The sequence below is a fragment of the Capsicum annuum genome, chromosome 5, assembly GCF_002878395.1.
Source record: "Capsicum annuum cultivar UCD-10X-F1 chromosome 5, UCD10Xv1.1, whole genome shotgun sequence".
Taxonomy (NCBI): Eukaryota; Viridiplantae; Streptophyta; class Magnoliopsida; order Solanales; family Solanaceae; genus Capsicum; species Capsicum annuum.
Window position 1 is genome coordinate 184,621,231 of NC_061115.1, and position 12,599 is coordinate 184,633,829.

At 29.8% G+C, this 12,599-nt stretch overlaps 1 protein-coding gene across 1 annotated transcript; it reads right to left on the minus strand.

The window, feature by feature from the left end:
• Window positions 1-6,060: 6,060 nt before the first annotated feature.
• On the minus strand, window positions 6,061-9,868 carry LOC107852958. Its single transcript, XM_016697990.2, has 5 exons — window positions 9,508-9,868; window positions 9,161-9,234; window positions 7,687-7,822; window positions 6,735-7,154; window positions 6,061-6,544 (listed from the first exon to the last, which is right to left on the minus strand). The coding sequence occupies exons 1-5, from the start codon at window positions 9,613-9,615 to the stop codon at window positions 6,266-6,268; spliced, it is 1,017 nt and encodes a 338-aa protein (XP_016553476.1). The 5' UTR covers window positions 9,616-9,868; the 3' UTR covers window positions 6,061-6,265.
• Window positions 9,869-12,599: the final 2,731 nt, after the last annotated feature.

Below are 12,599 nucleotides of genomic sequence, written 5' to 3' on the forward strand. Positions count from 1 at the left end.
GATTTTTAAGATGGGATCGCTCAAACAACAAGAAGGAAAAATCAATCGGTGAACTTGGTGGTCGATTCCGATGAGATTGAGCCCGATTCGGATGAAAGCTTCATCGAAAAAAAGCTCGATAATACCGAGCTTATTTCGGTTTCACTATTTCTAGCCGAAAATTCTCAATCCGCTTCTTTTTTCGATCCCTTCCTCACTGATATGCATGTGTGCGTGTTTCGCATGAACTGTGTGTATAGTGTTTTTGGCGTGTGTATTCTGTGTGTAGAATGTATACGTATGGTTCTGTGTATCCAGTCGGTAGTTTTTGTGAATGGGGAAGAAGATATGGATGATCTCTGAATCTTGTTGCCCACTGGAATGGAGAAAAAATATCTAGTCCCCCCACTTTTGTTGTATTCTTTGAAAAATGGAAGAATGAAAAATTCCCTGGGTTCCAAAAACGTGTAAAAAGGGGTAGAGGGTAGGGTAGGGTAGTGGTGAGGTGGGGTAGAGTTTGTTAGGATAGGGTAGGTAGGTGTTGTTTTTTAATTGGAGGGATAAGGGTTAGGTGTCTATTTTTGTTTAGGTAGGTTGCTAGGATAAGACAAAATTAGTTAGGGGATTGTTATTTTTGTCATTTTATGGAGGGATTATCACATGGGTGAGGGTACACGATAGGATAACATAAAATGGGTAAAAGTGAATAAAATTGAACTTTAAGAGGACGAAATCACGTGTCTACATGTATTTAATATAAGAATAACGTGTAAAAAATAATATTTAAAATTAAATAATTTTGATAGAATAGCAGCCTAAAGGAGTATCAAGAGGTCAAAATTGAGTGTCAACAATAATAATAATAAATTTAAAAATATTATAAAAATTATTATTCTTACAAATAAATTATGCATGTCACCTAGAAAATATTATATAAAAATTACCAATAATAAATTGAGCCTAATAATAATAATAATCAATCAATCAATCATTCAATCAATCAATTAATCAATCAAGGTGACATCTTTTGATTGTTTTCGCTATGAGATTTCAAAAAAATGAATACAACAACTAACCTGATTTAGTCCCACAAATTGGGGTCTGTAGAGGGTACAATGTACGCAGGCCTTATCGTTAAGGTAAATAGGTTGTTTCCAATAGACCCCCGATTCAAGAAAAATAGTTTGAAGCTGTCCAATTCAAGATTAAAATAGTAAACCGGGGGTACGCATCAAATAACATAAAAAAAATGGCTCTTCTGTGATAAAATATGATGAACGGTTGAGATTAGAATTGAGGAGATGAGTTAAATTAAGTTAAAAAGATTGAATTGGAAATTTCGATTGAGTCAAATTAAACCCAATTGACACAAATTGAGGTATAAAATGGCTAGAATTTAAATAAATTAGGAAAATTGAAATGAACTAGGTTGATATTTAATAAATACAGTAACTATATAAAATTAATATTAATAAATAAATAAAATTATTATTTTTAAATTAATTATAAATAAATTATGTAAATAAAATGAATGATGTTAATCGCATAATACTGTCAATGCATTTCGTATACTACAAACAATTTTCAATTAATTAATTTTTGAATACGGTATTATATATATAGTACTACAATGTATTAATCTGATGAGTTATTGGTTGATTAGCTTCATTATTATAAAAAGGAACCAAGTTTAGGCGTTATTTTTTCGATGGGTAGAGGGAGTTTTAACCCCCACAAATATATTCGATTGATATCGGGGGTTAAAAATCCTGCAAATACATTTGATCGATATCGGGGATAAAAACTTCCGCAAATTTATAAATTTTAGCAGCAAGTTTTTAACCCCCACAATTCATATAATTTTACGGGGTTTAAAATAACCTCAGCAAAAAAATTCCTGCAATTTGATCCATTTTTTGTAGTGAACTAAGCATGTAAAATTAATGTTACATAAAATTATTATATAAAATTATCGGTAATAAATTTAAAATAAATTAATAATAATAATAATAATAATAATAATAATAATAATAATAAACTAGATAATGTATTTTGAAAAATGTGAATATCCATATTTACAAAAAATAATTTAATAAATATAAAATTATATAAAATGTCGTATTTGAATTAATAACTCACTTCTCTAGTGACCACAATAGAGATTCTTTGTTAAATAGACCTTTTAAGTCTATTATTTAATTAAATGGACCATAAGTTTTTTTATTTTGTGAGATGACCAATTTTTAAGACAGATTTATTATCTGTCCGACAGTCAATTCGACAGATTTATTATCTGTCAAACAGATACACGGATAGATCTATTATTTATCCGGCAGATACACAGACAGATCTATTAGCTGTCCGACAAATGAGAAAATAAAAAATAAGTCATTTTGCTAATTAAAAACTTGAAGAGGGTTGGACATTTGCTAAATGAAAACTTAAAAAAGCTTAATAGCCAAATTTTCTCACCAGACTTAACTATATTCAAAACACAAGTCCACCTTTCAAGTAACTACACTTAAACATTTTCGACTCACTAGTTCACTTCTCAAATGACCACACTTATATGACAAAAGTCAAAAATTTATTTACCAATTAACTTTTTACGTCTAAAAAACTAATGTTACTTCCTATGTGTCTAATTTTGACTATGTATTACGTACACCACTACACAAGCGATACACACACACACACACACACACATATATATATATAAATGTAAGCTTCGAATATATACATTACATACACGATATTACTATCCTATAATAATTACAACGTATTTCACATATACTCAGATGAATTATCGATTTACACACACACACAGATATACACACTATCGACTATCAAGTTTTGAATACGTACTATATACATCACATACGTATACGAGTATATTACCCTGTAATATAAATCGACGTATTTCATATACATACTTTGACGAGTTATCGATTAATTTGATTATTAGCTTACATTAATATAACTTCAACGTATAATATATTATTACTTCGATCGTTTTAAATCAAGGTATTTAATATATTTGGATAGATTCTGCTAGTTTTGGACTACATAGTTCATCGATCACTACATCATATATATATACACACATACATACACACACGCACACACACACACATATATATATACTATATATATACCCATACATACACACACATACACACTATCGACTATCAAGTTTTGAATACGCACTATATACATCACATATGTACAGGAGTATATTATCCAATAATATAATGCGACATATTTCATATACATACTTGGATGAGTTATCGATTACTTTGATTAGCTTACATTAATATAACTTCAATGAACAGTATATTATTACTTCTATCATTTCAATTTAAGGTATTCAATATGTTTGGATAGATTCTACTACTTTTTGACTACATCGTTAATCGATCGATCACTACATTATATTTATTTTATATATTGAAACATAAGTAAAAGATAAAGATTATAATTAACGTAATTTATTTATTTTATTTGATATATTTCTTAGTATAATTTTTTTTTACAAAATCTAAGCTTGATTGATTTTTATTATTATTATATTGGTTATCGAATACGTGTGATCAACGTAATTTCAAAAAGTTATATATTAGATTTTAAATATAATTATTTTTCAATAAAAATCTGCCACAAGTGGTCTCTTTCTTATAATATTTTATTTTTTAATACAAAAGCGACCACAAGTGATTGATTTTTTAAAATTATTTTCTTTTTTATTTTTTTCTAATTTCCAAACCGACCACTTGTGGTGGCTTTTATAAATTAATATTTTAAATTTAATTATTAAAATAAAATCGACCACTAGTGGTCGCTTTTTAAATACTTTTTAATTTTATATATAGATATATATATATATATATATATACATATTAGATTATATATATAATTATTTTTTAATGAAAATAATATATATATTTGATTACATATATATAATTATTGATTTCTAAAAATTATTTACTTTTTTATTTTTTTAGTTCAAAAACCAACCGCAAGTGGTCGATTTTTTAAAATTATTTTTTTTATTTTAATTTAAAATGGTCAGTTTTAAAAATTAATTTATTTTTATTTTATTTAAAAATCGACCACAAGTGGTCTATTTTTTAAAAATATGTACATATTTTTTTAAATAAAAACCGACCACTAGTGGTCATTTTTTTTTAAAAAAACTAATTAAAAAAGAATTTTTAAAAATCGACCAATTGTGGTCAGTTTTTTAAAAATATTTTTTGATTATTTTTTTTAAAGAAAACCGACCACAAGTGGTCGATTTTGTTATTTTTATTTTTTTAAAAGAAATAATAACTAATACAAAAAATATTGAAATGATTATTTTGATATTTTAAAATATAAAAGCGATCATATGTGATCGCTTTTTAAAATTTTATTTTTTAAAAAAAATAATTTAAAAATCAATCACATGTGCTCGATTTTTTCTCACCACAATGCGTGATCAATTTTTTATGGGCGGTCTTTTCAATTTTTTTTTCCAATTGGTCCTTTTGACCCTTCCATGAATCTCTTTTGTGATAATGCTCCCCTACGTCCCTTAAGAAACTATCTTTTTGACTTTCATATTCTTAATTTGTATCTTTAATCATTTAAAATGTTAATCTCTCTTCAATGAATATTCTCTCTTTTAACTTCTCTTCAATAAACACAGTTGATCTAAGCCATCATAATATTGGATTATGTTAATGTGACATCACTTTGACTTTCTGTTATTAAGTCCATCCTTATTACTCTCTTCGTTTAAAAAAGAATGACCTACTTTAACTTGACATAAAGTTTAAGAAAATAAAAAAGACATTTGAATCTTGTGACCTTAAATTGAAGTTATGTCAAATATATCAAAATACCCTTTGATCTTGCGGTTTTAAATATGCCATGTAGAAAGTTGAAATTAATGTATTGCAAAAAAAGAAAAAAAACTATTCTTTTTGAAACAAACTAAAAAGAAAAGTAGGTCATTTCTTTTAAACGAAGGAAGTACTATTTTCAACCTCTCTTAACACAGTTGATCTAAGCCATCATAATATTGGATTATGTGCATGTGACATCACTTTGACTTTCTATGTTAATAAGTCCATGTTTATTATTTTCAAGAATAATTATTACTAATAAAATGGAAAGAGTGTACTCAATTATATCTTAATTTTCTAAAATAACAACTATTTAGAATCATTTATCTTTAGAAAGGACAATAAATAAATTAGTCTGAAGTGAGTAACAACAATGCCTCAATTCCAAGAACCTGGCAGCTCTACAGTTCTCGAGATCAAGCGACATTCTCTCACTTATACTCTTGTGTGCTACTTGCACCTTCGGAAGTATTTATTTTAATCTTGTCTATTTTCTTGGACTAAAAGCTACGGGTTATTATAATGCTGAATAGTTGTAAGACAACATAATAACTCAAATCCGTCTATTTCTCCGAGTAAAGCTCGCAATGCCTATTGTGTCGGCTTGGCCTTTCATAAGTGGAGACAGAATAAAAGTTCATAATAAAGACGTTTACTGTTTTTTCTTGATTCAACACACTTTCACTTTAGTGTCCGAATAGATACTATTGCTTTCTCTCGAACTGGGTTGTTTGCTCATTTCCTTTACTAATTGCAAGAAGAGGTGCTAGAGGTGAACCCATGATTTGAAGACGATGGGGGTATCACCTGAGGTAGGTGCATGTCACTCAAAGCAGCATTGCTGCCAACATGCTCAGTGTAATCGTACAAAATGAGATTAGGAGAAGCTAAACTGTGCTATACCTAGAGTTGAAAATAGAGAGGTTGTTTCAGATATACCCTTAGCTCGAGGAAAAAAGTCATGGATAAAGATGGATAGATATAAATTAAACGAGGAAAATTAACACAACCCACTGTGTAATTTAAAATTCCTGATCTCACTTTACACATTGACGATCAGTTCTTGTAAACGTACGTATATATATATAATCTTTTCTTTTCTCAAGTTAACGGGTGCACGTGAACCATCCTTCCACGTCCGCCTCTGATCGATAACTCCAGTCAAACAAATATAATGAGCATTATCCAGAAAAAATACTACAGTAGGGTAATAGTGCTGTATTTTTAATCCAATTAGGATGTTAATATTGTTTATATGACATGACTGACACTTAAAATTTACAATCTCATTCCTAAACCACATTTAGTAGGAGAAAGCCTCACTAGTTAGAAGCAGACGAAGTGTTTGCATTTAGACTTTACAGGTTAACATAAGTACCACGCAGTTTGATATGATTTATTTAAAATAATCTGATGCTGCTGTCTCCACCTGGTGGTTTGCGTACGCCACCGTAGCAAACTCTGGATTCAGCTTTACCATCGGTGAATATACCACTACCACTCATTTCCCTCATCTTAGATTTGCTTAGTGACTTTTCGGAAGATCCAGGAGGAGTAACAGCGTCTCCCTTGAAAATGCCATTGCCAGTCAACTCCGCAACTTTCTGGTTATGTATTTTTTTTACTGGCTTCACAACAGGTTCTCCGCCAAAGAAGATACTGCTTTGACCACCAGCAGGCTGCAAAATGCACAAGAGATATGAGATCTATAGTAGCTAAAATTCCAAAACAGGGAAAATAAGAAGAGTCAATGCCAACTCTGAACGTTAAATCGACAACACACGATAGCATTTGAGATGCTAAGAGTTAAAATCGACCTTTAGACTGACTAGAGTTTGAAACAGAAACAAGTCTTAATAGGTAACTTACATTAGAAACCTTGACAGAGTTACGCACAGTTCTTGGGGCAGGTACACCCATGTCTTTGCTTTCTTCGTGCTCCAATGACCGTGCAACAGTCACTGATCTTGGAGGAACTTCTATGGGAGGTCCAAAGATATTACTTCCACTAAGTTCCTTGCTTTTTGCATCTGATAACTGCTTTTTCACCTTGATGCCTAACTTGTTTTCTTGATTACCACTCAGCTCATGCTGCTTTTCCACTTCTGTTAGAGTGATTGGCGTCTTCTCGGAGATCTTTTCTTCAGTACTAAATGAAAGCTCATCAGTCTTGCGTTCTTCATTTTCATTCAGTTCGTCCTTTTCCACTTCTGTTAGAGCGATAGGTGTCTTCTGAGAGATCTTTCCTTCAGTACCAAATGAAATCTGGCTTTTCCCTTTTGCACCTTGCTACAATGGCATTGTAAAATTTGATCAAATTGATATTCACTGATTTGCCAACTATGTAGCCCGCTCGTATCGCTAGTCCTGTGCGGAAATACCACAACATACACAATGTAATCCCACAAGCGGGGTCTGGGGAGGGTGGAGTGTATGCAGCCTTACCCCTACCTTTTGAAGGTAGAGAAACTGTTTCTGATAGAACCTCGGCTCAAGTAAGGCATAACAAAAAAACAAATATGTAAAGCAAATACAGAAACTAAGAAGCCATGTTGGAAACAATCAAGAAAAGATCGAGTAGCAACAACAAATAATACAATAACTGCAGCAACGAAAAGAACGAGCAGCAACAAGTAACAACAAATAATATGATAACTGAAGCAATGACAATAACAAGTAGCACTATTAAAATAGAAAAATACGATAGTATGAGAGTAATAATTGAAATAGAAATACTGATACTGAGATTCGACAATGCTCAATTTCCTACTAACCTAGTCAGTGCGGTAATAAGTTTTCTTAAATAAGAGGAAACTAGTACCTGAACGACCCGCACAGATGTCCTGATGTTAGCATTACCGTTAACAGTTCTAGATTTTAATGTACCATCTTCACCACCGGCAGAAAATATATTGCTGCCACTCATCTCCTTCAGTTTATACCCTGAAGAAGGTTTCCTGAAGATAGAAAGTTTCAACACCCTTTTTGTTATATAGTAACAGATAACACAAGTGGCGGTACTGATCAAATACGCAAAAAGATTTGAACCAAAGACCAAAGAGAGGCATGCACATCCTGATCGATGAAAAGGAAAAAAAAATGGATAATAACACCTCTGCTCTATCGTACTCCCTCCGTTTAAAAAAGAACGAGCTACTTTCTTTTTTAGTCCGTTTAAAAACGAATTACCCCTTTCCTTTTACGACAATTCTTTAATTTCAACTTTCCACATAACATGTTTAGGACCACAAGATTAAAGGGTATTTTGGTACATTTGACACAACTTTAATTTAAGGCCACAAGATTTAAAAGTTTTCTTTATTTTCTTAAACTTTGTGTCAAGTCAAAGTAGGTCATTCTTTTTCAAACGGAGGAACTATATTTTAACCAAAACTATGATCAACTTACTAGCTAGGAAAAGAAACAAGGAATAACAAAAAAAAATCATCTTTATTGAATACTCAATAAAATTGCGAAAAAAAAATTGCATTACTTCTATATGAAAGAAGAAAAAAGATATAAGATTATTTCAGACAAAATTCTGGAGTTTGAAGTGAGCGATGACGTATCATTATATATAATAGAACAAATTAGGTTAACATGCATTATAAGAAGAAAAAGGGGATTCATACAGGAATCAAATAGTAATAATGAAATATCAATCAATAAATAAATCTATACTAAGCTTCAATTCCAAATTAGTTAACATATGCTACATAAATGTATAATACCTCTTTCTATTTAACAATTCATTTATTTATTTTCAGGCTCATTTCGTTCAAATACCAAGTATTAAACGGAAAGAATTTTTTAAAAATGGCTTTAACCATGTGAAATGGAACAAAACTGCCATCCGTTGTTAATAGTTTGGTCCAAAAATGTTATTGCTATTATTAGTTTGGCCTAAAAAATGAGCTTTTTTAAACAGGAAAGGATTAAAAATTCCCTTAAATTATGTGAATTGAACGAAAATGTCACCCGTTAATAGTTTGGTACAAAAATGCCTCCGTCTTACTTGTTTGTCCAAAAAATGGAGCATTTTTCTTAGCCAAACTAACATGGACATTTTTGAGCCAAACTATTACCAACATGGACATTTTTTGATCAATCTATTAATCAATGAAAGCTATTAATAACATGATCATTTTTTGAGCCAAACTATTACTAAGATACTCTAACATGATATTTTTTGACCAACTATTAGCAAAGGACATTTTTAACCTTTCCCGAATATTAAACAAAATAAAACAAATTAATCAATTCAAGAACCACTTTTTTTCCTTCTTTTTTCTCACCTTTTATACAAACTTTCAGCTTCTTCATCAGTAATCTCTCCTCCAAACAACACCTTACCAATTCCATTCGTATTCTATAAGCAAAAACAAAACACAAAAAAACAAAATTCAACCTCAACAACTCGCCTGCAAAACAACTCAACGTAATATAACTATTTCCTATATTTCAATTTATGTGACACTTTTGCTTTTCGAAAGTCAAAAAGTTTAAGTTTTGACCGTAAATGTACACACGAAGTCGTTAAAATAAAATTCATATATCTAAACTATGAAAAAGGTACCTTCCGGTCAAAAATAAACTTATTTAAATATGTCAGATAAATTGGGACAGAGGTAATAAACCATACATGAGGAGCACGAGCAGAAGACGATGAGGGCGGCGGAACATCTGATGACCATGTCAGCAGATTGGCCGTGCATGTTCTCGAATTCCGTGCCGGTGTAGATTTCTCCATTGCTATTTTTTCACGTCACCGAGTTAGAGATAACAAACTCGGTGAGTTTTTCTTTTACTTTTGAAATTTCTGAGATTCTTCTTTTTTTTCTTTTTTTGCAGAAGTTGTTGCAATGAAATGCTTATTTGTTAGGTAACGTATAGGTTTTTTGTTTCTTAATTTTGTGGGGTTCTTTTGCATGGATGTAGAATTCTGACACGTGGATTGTGAACCCAGATATTGTGGGACTACATCGTTAAAAGAAAAAAATTCATTTTTTTATAATTGAGTCCGGTCAGATTTTATGTTGCTTATTTCCTCCGTTTTAAAAAAACAGATATTTGAATTGATACAAAATTTAAGAAAATAATTTTTTTAAAAATTTAATGTTCTTAAATTAAAGTTTTGTCAAATGTATCAAAATATTTTTTAATTTTGTGATCCTAAATATGCGATATAGAAAATTAAAATTAAAGAATTGCTTTTAAAAAAAAAATGATCTTTGACTTGATACAAAATTTAAGAAAATATTTTTTTTTAAAATTTTATGGTCTTAAATTAAAGTTTTGTCAAATATATCAAAATATTCTTTAATCTTGTGATCCTAAATATGCGATATAGAAAATTGAAATTAAAAATTATTAAAAAGAAAAATATATATTTTTTTAAATAGATTAAAAAAAAAAAGTAGCTAATTCTTTTTGTGGTGACGTATGGATTTTTTGTTTCTTAATTTTGTGGGGTTCTGTTGCATGGATGTAGAATTATGACACGTGGATTGTGAACCCAGATATTGTGGGACTATATCGTCAAAAGAAAAAAATGCATTTTTTTTTATAATTGTGTCCGGTCAGATTTTATGTACCTCGATTATATGTATCTTTGCACACCGCGATTAAAGCATGGGATAGATTTGTGTGCCTCAAATATTTGTACATGACATATTTCGTGCACCTCAACTAGATGCACGATAAATGAAAAGAATCACCTATGTTTTTGACCTTTACTGAAATTTGAATTTGAGATTTTAAATTTTCGATTCACTTCATTAATTATAACGCTGCACCTTTAAAGAAAAAAATGCAAAATTTGATAATAAAACTAATCAAAATTGCTCAATTTTTTTATCTTTAGTTAATTTTCTTTTTTAATCTAAGCATATTGTTATCGTTTGTGGATTATTTCATATTTGGTTTGTTATTAACATAATTTCAAGATAAATTAGGTGGATTCTACACATTTAAATTCTTTGAGGAGAAAGATCTAAATTTACTCCTCTACTTTTATCAGTAATCTAAGATCTTACTTGCTTCGTCTTAATCTTGATCACTCAATTCTTTCGTTATGTTTATTTATTTCCTGAGTTTTAATCTAAATCTTTCAGATCCTAATTACTAAGCGTTTGCTTATTTTTTAATTGTACCAATCACTTAATTAACAAAACTCAATATAGCAGCAATTTGTGCTTACGTTGAAATATATATATATATATATATATATATATATATATATATATATATATATATTGTCAGAAGTGTTATTGGAAAAAGTTATACCGTTGAGGAGTAATCATTTGTATTTATCAAAATCTTTTGGTTTCACATTATAAATGAATTTAGTTAAAACCCATTTGGCAATAGATTTCCCAACTATTTTTTATGGAAAAAACTTAGCAAATAAGGTTTAGCCATACAACTTATCATTATTGGTAAATAATTTAAATTTTTAAATATTAGAAAAAAATTAGTATTTGAATCAAATTTCATTTTATAACTTGTTAAAAATATTCAGAAATCTAGGAGCAAATGCTAGCTAAGTTTTTTCTTAATGTTTAACTTCTAATTAATAATTAACAATCGACATGCTTTGTTAGCACTAAGAGGATCTGTGGCGGCGTTTGACACCAGATCAGAAGGTTGTGTGTTTGATTCACATCGGATTCAATTAACTGGTCTTTAGTAATCTAATACAAGTTCCAGAACAATAAAAATGACATTAATTAACACCGACATTTACTTTGCTTCAGTTACTTATTGTGAGAAGAGGAGCTTTTAGAAATTGGTAAAGTTGCTATCACGTGATTAGGAAGTCTAGGAGGTCACAGCTTCAAACCATAAAAGAGGTAAGATTGCAAGACAATAAATCCTTATGGTTCAGCCCTTCCCCTAATGCCGCACATAGCGAGATTTTTAATGCACCGAATCGTCCTTTTTCGATTATTGTATTGTATTGCTAGTGTTCTTTTCTATTATACTCAGCATGATTGCTTCACTATCTTTTTTTTCATAAATCAAAAATTTATCGGAAACAACCACGTTATTCTCTTTAAAGTAGTATAGACATAAGGCTGCATGCACTATATACCCTCCTCAAACCTCAATATAAAAACGCTGAAAATGACATTAATTAGCACCTACATTTCCTATGCTTGGTTTATTGTATTATATGTCGCTATTGCTCTTTTCTTCATTATGCTCATTATGATTGCTTCACTATTGTAATCTCTTTTATACTTAATTTTATTACATTTTACTTTAGTCGAGAATTTGTGAGGAAAAATATTTTATCTTCACAATATAGACATAAAGACTATATTAAGTGTTATTATCTCTAGATACAGTACTCATAGAAAGAGACAAAACAGGGAAAACTTCAAGGCAAATGGCTCAGCAAGTTCAGATGCTTATTTATCTTTTATCAGATTAATATTTAATAGTACTACTTTAGAAGTAATAATTTAGCAAGTTCACCTGTTTTTTTTTTTTTAATCAAATTTTGTTTGATCTACTTATAACTTTAAGCATAATATGTTAGTGAGATTGCAATAAAATTATAATTGAAAAATATAAAAAAATAAATAAAGATAATATAATAATTTTCTTCTTTGTCTGAGGCACAAATATCTCGCTCACTTTAAGGAGATTCAAGTCCATCACAACAAATGATTTCACTGGTTCAGTAATAATCTTCTTGACTTGTCTCCTCCAAGATAGAACAACCTTTTA

Coding starts and splice junctions, on each gene's coding strand:
- LOC107852958 (XM_016697990.2), bottom strand. CDS start 9,615: ATGGAGAAATCTACACCGGCACGGAATTCGAGAACATGCACGGCCAAT. Junction 9,235..9,507: donor CTTCTGCTCGTGCTCCTCAT/GTATGGTTTATT, acceptor TTTTGCTTATAG/AATACGAATGGAATTGGTAA. Junction 6,545..6,734: donor ACTCTGTCAAGGTTTCTAAT/GTAAGTTACCTA, acceptor TGCATTTTGCAG/CCTGCTGGTGGTCAAAGCAG.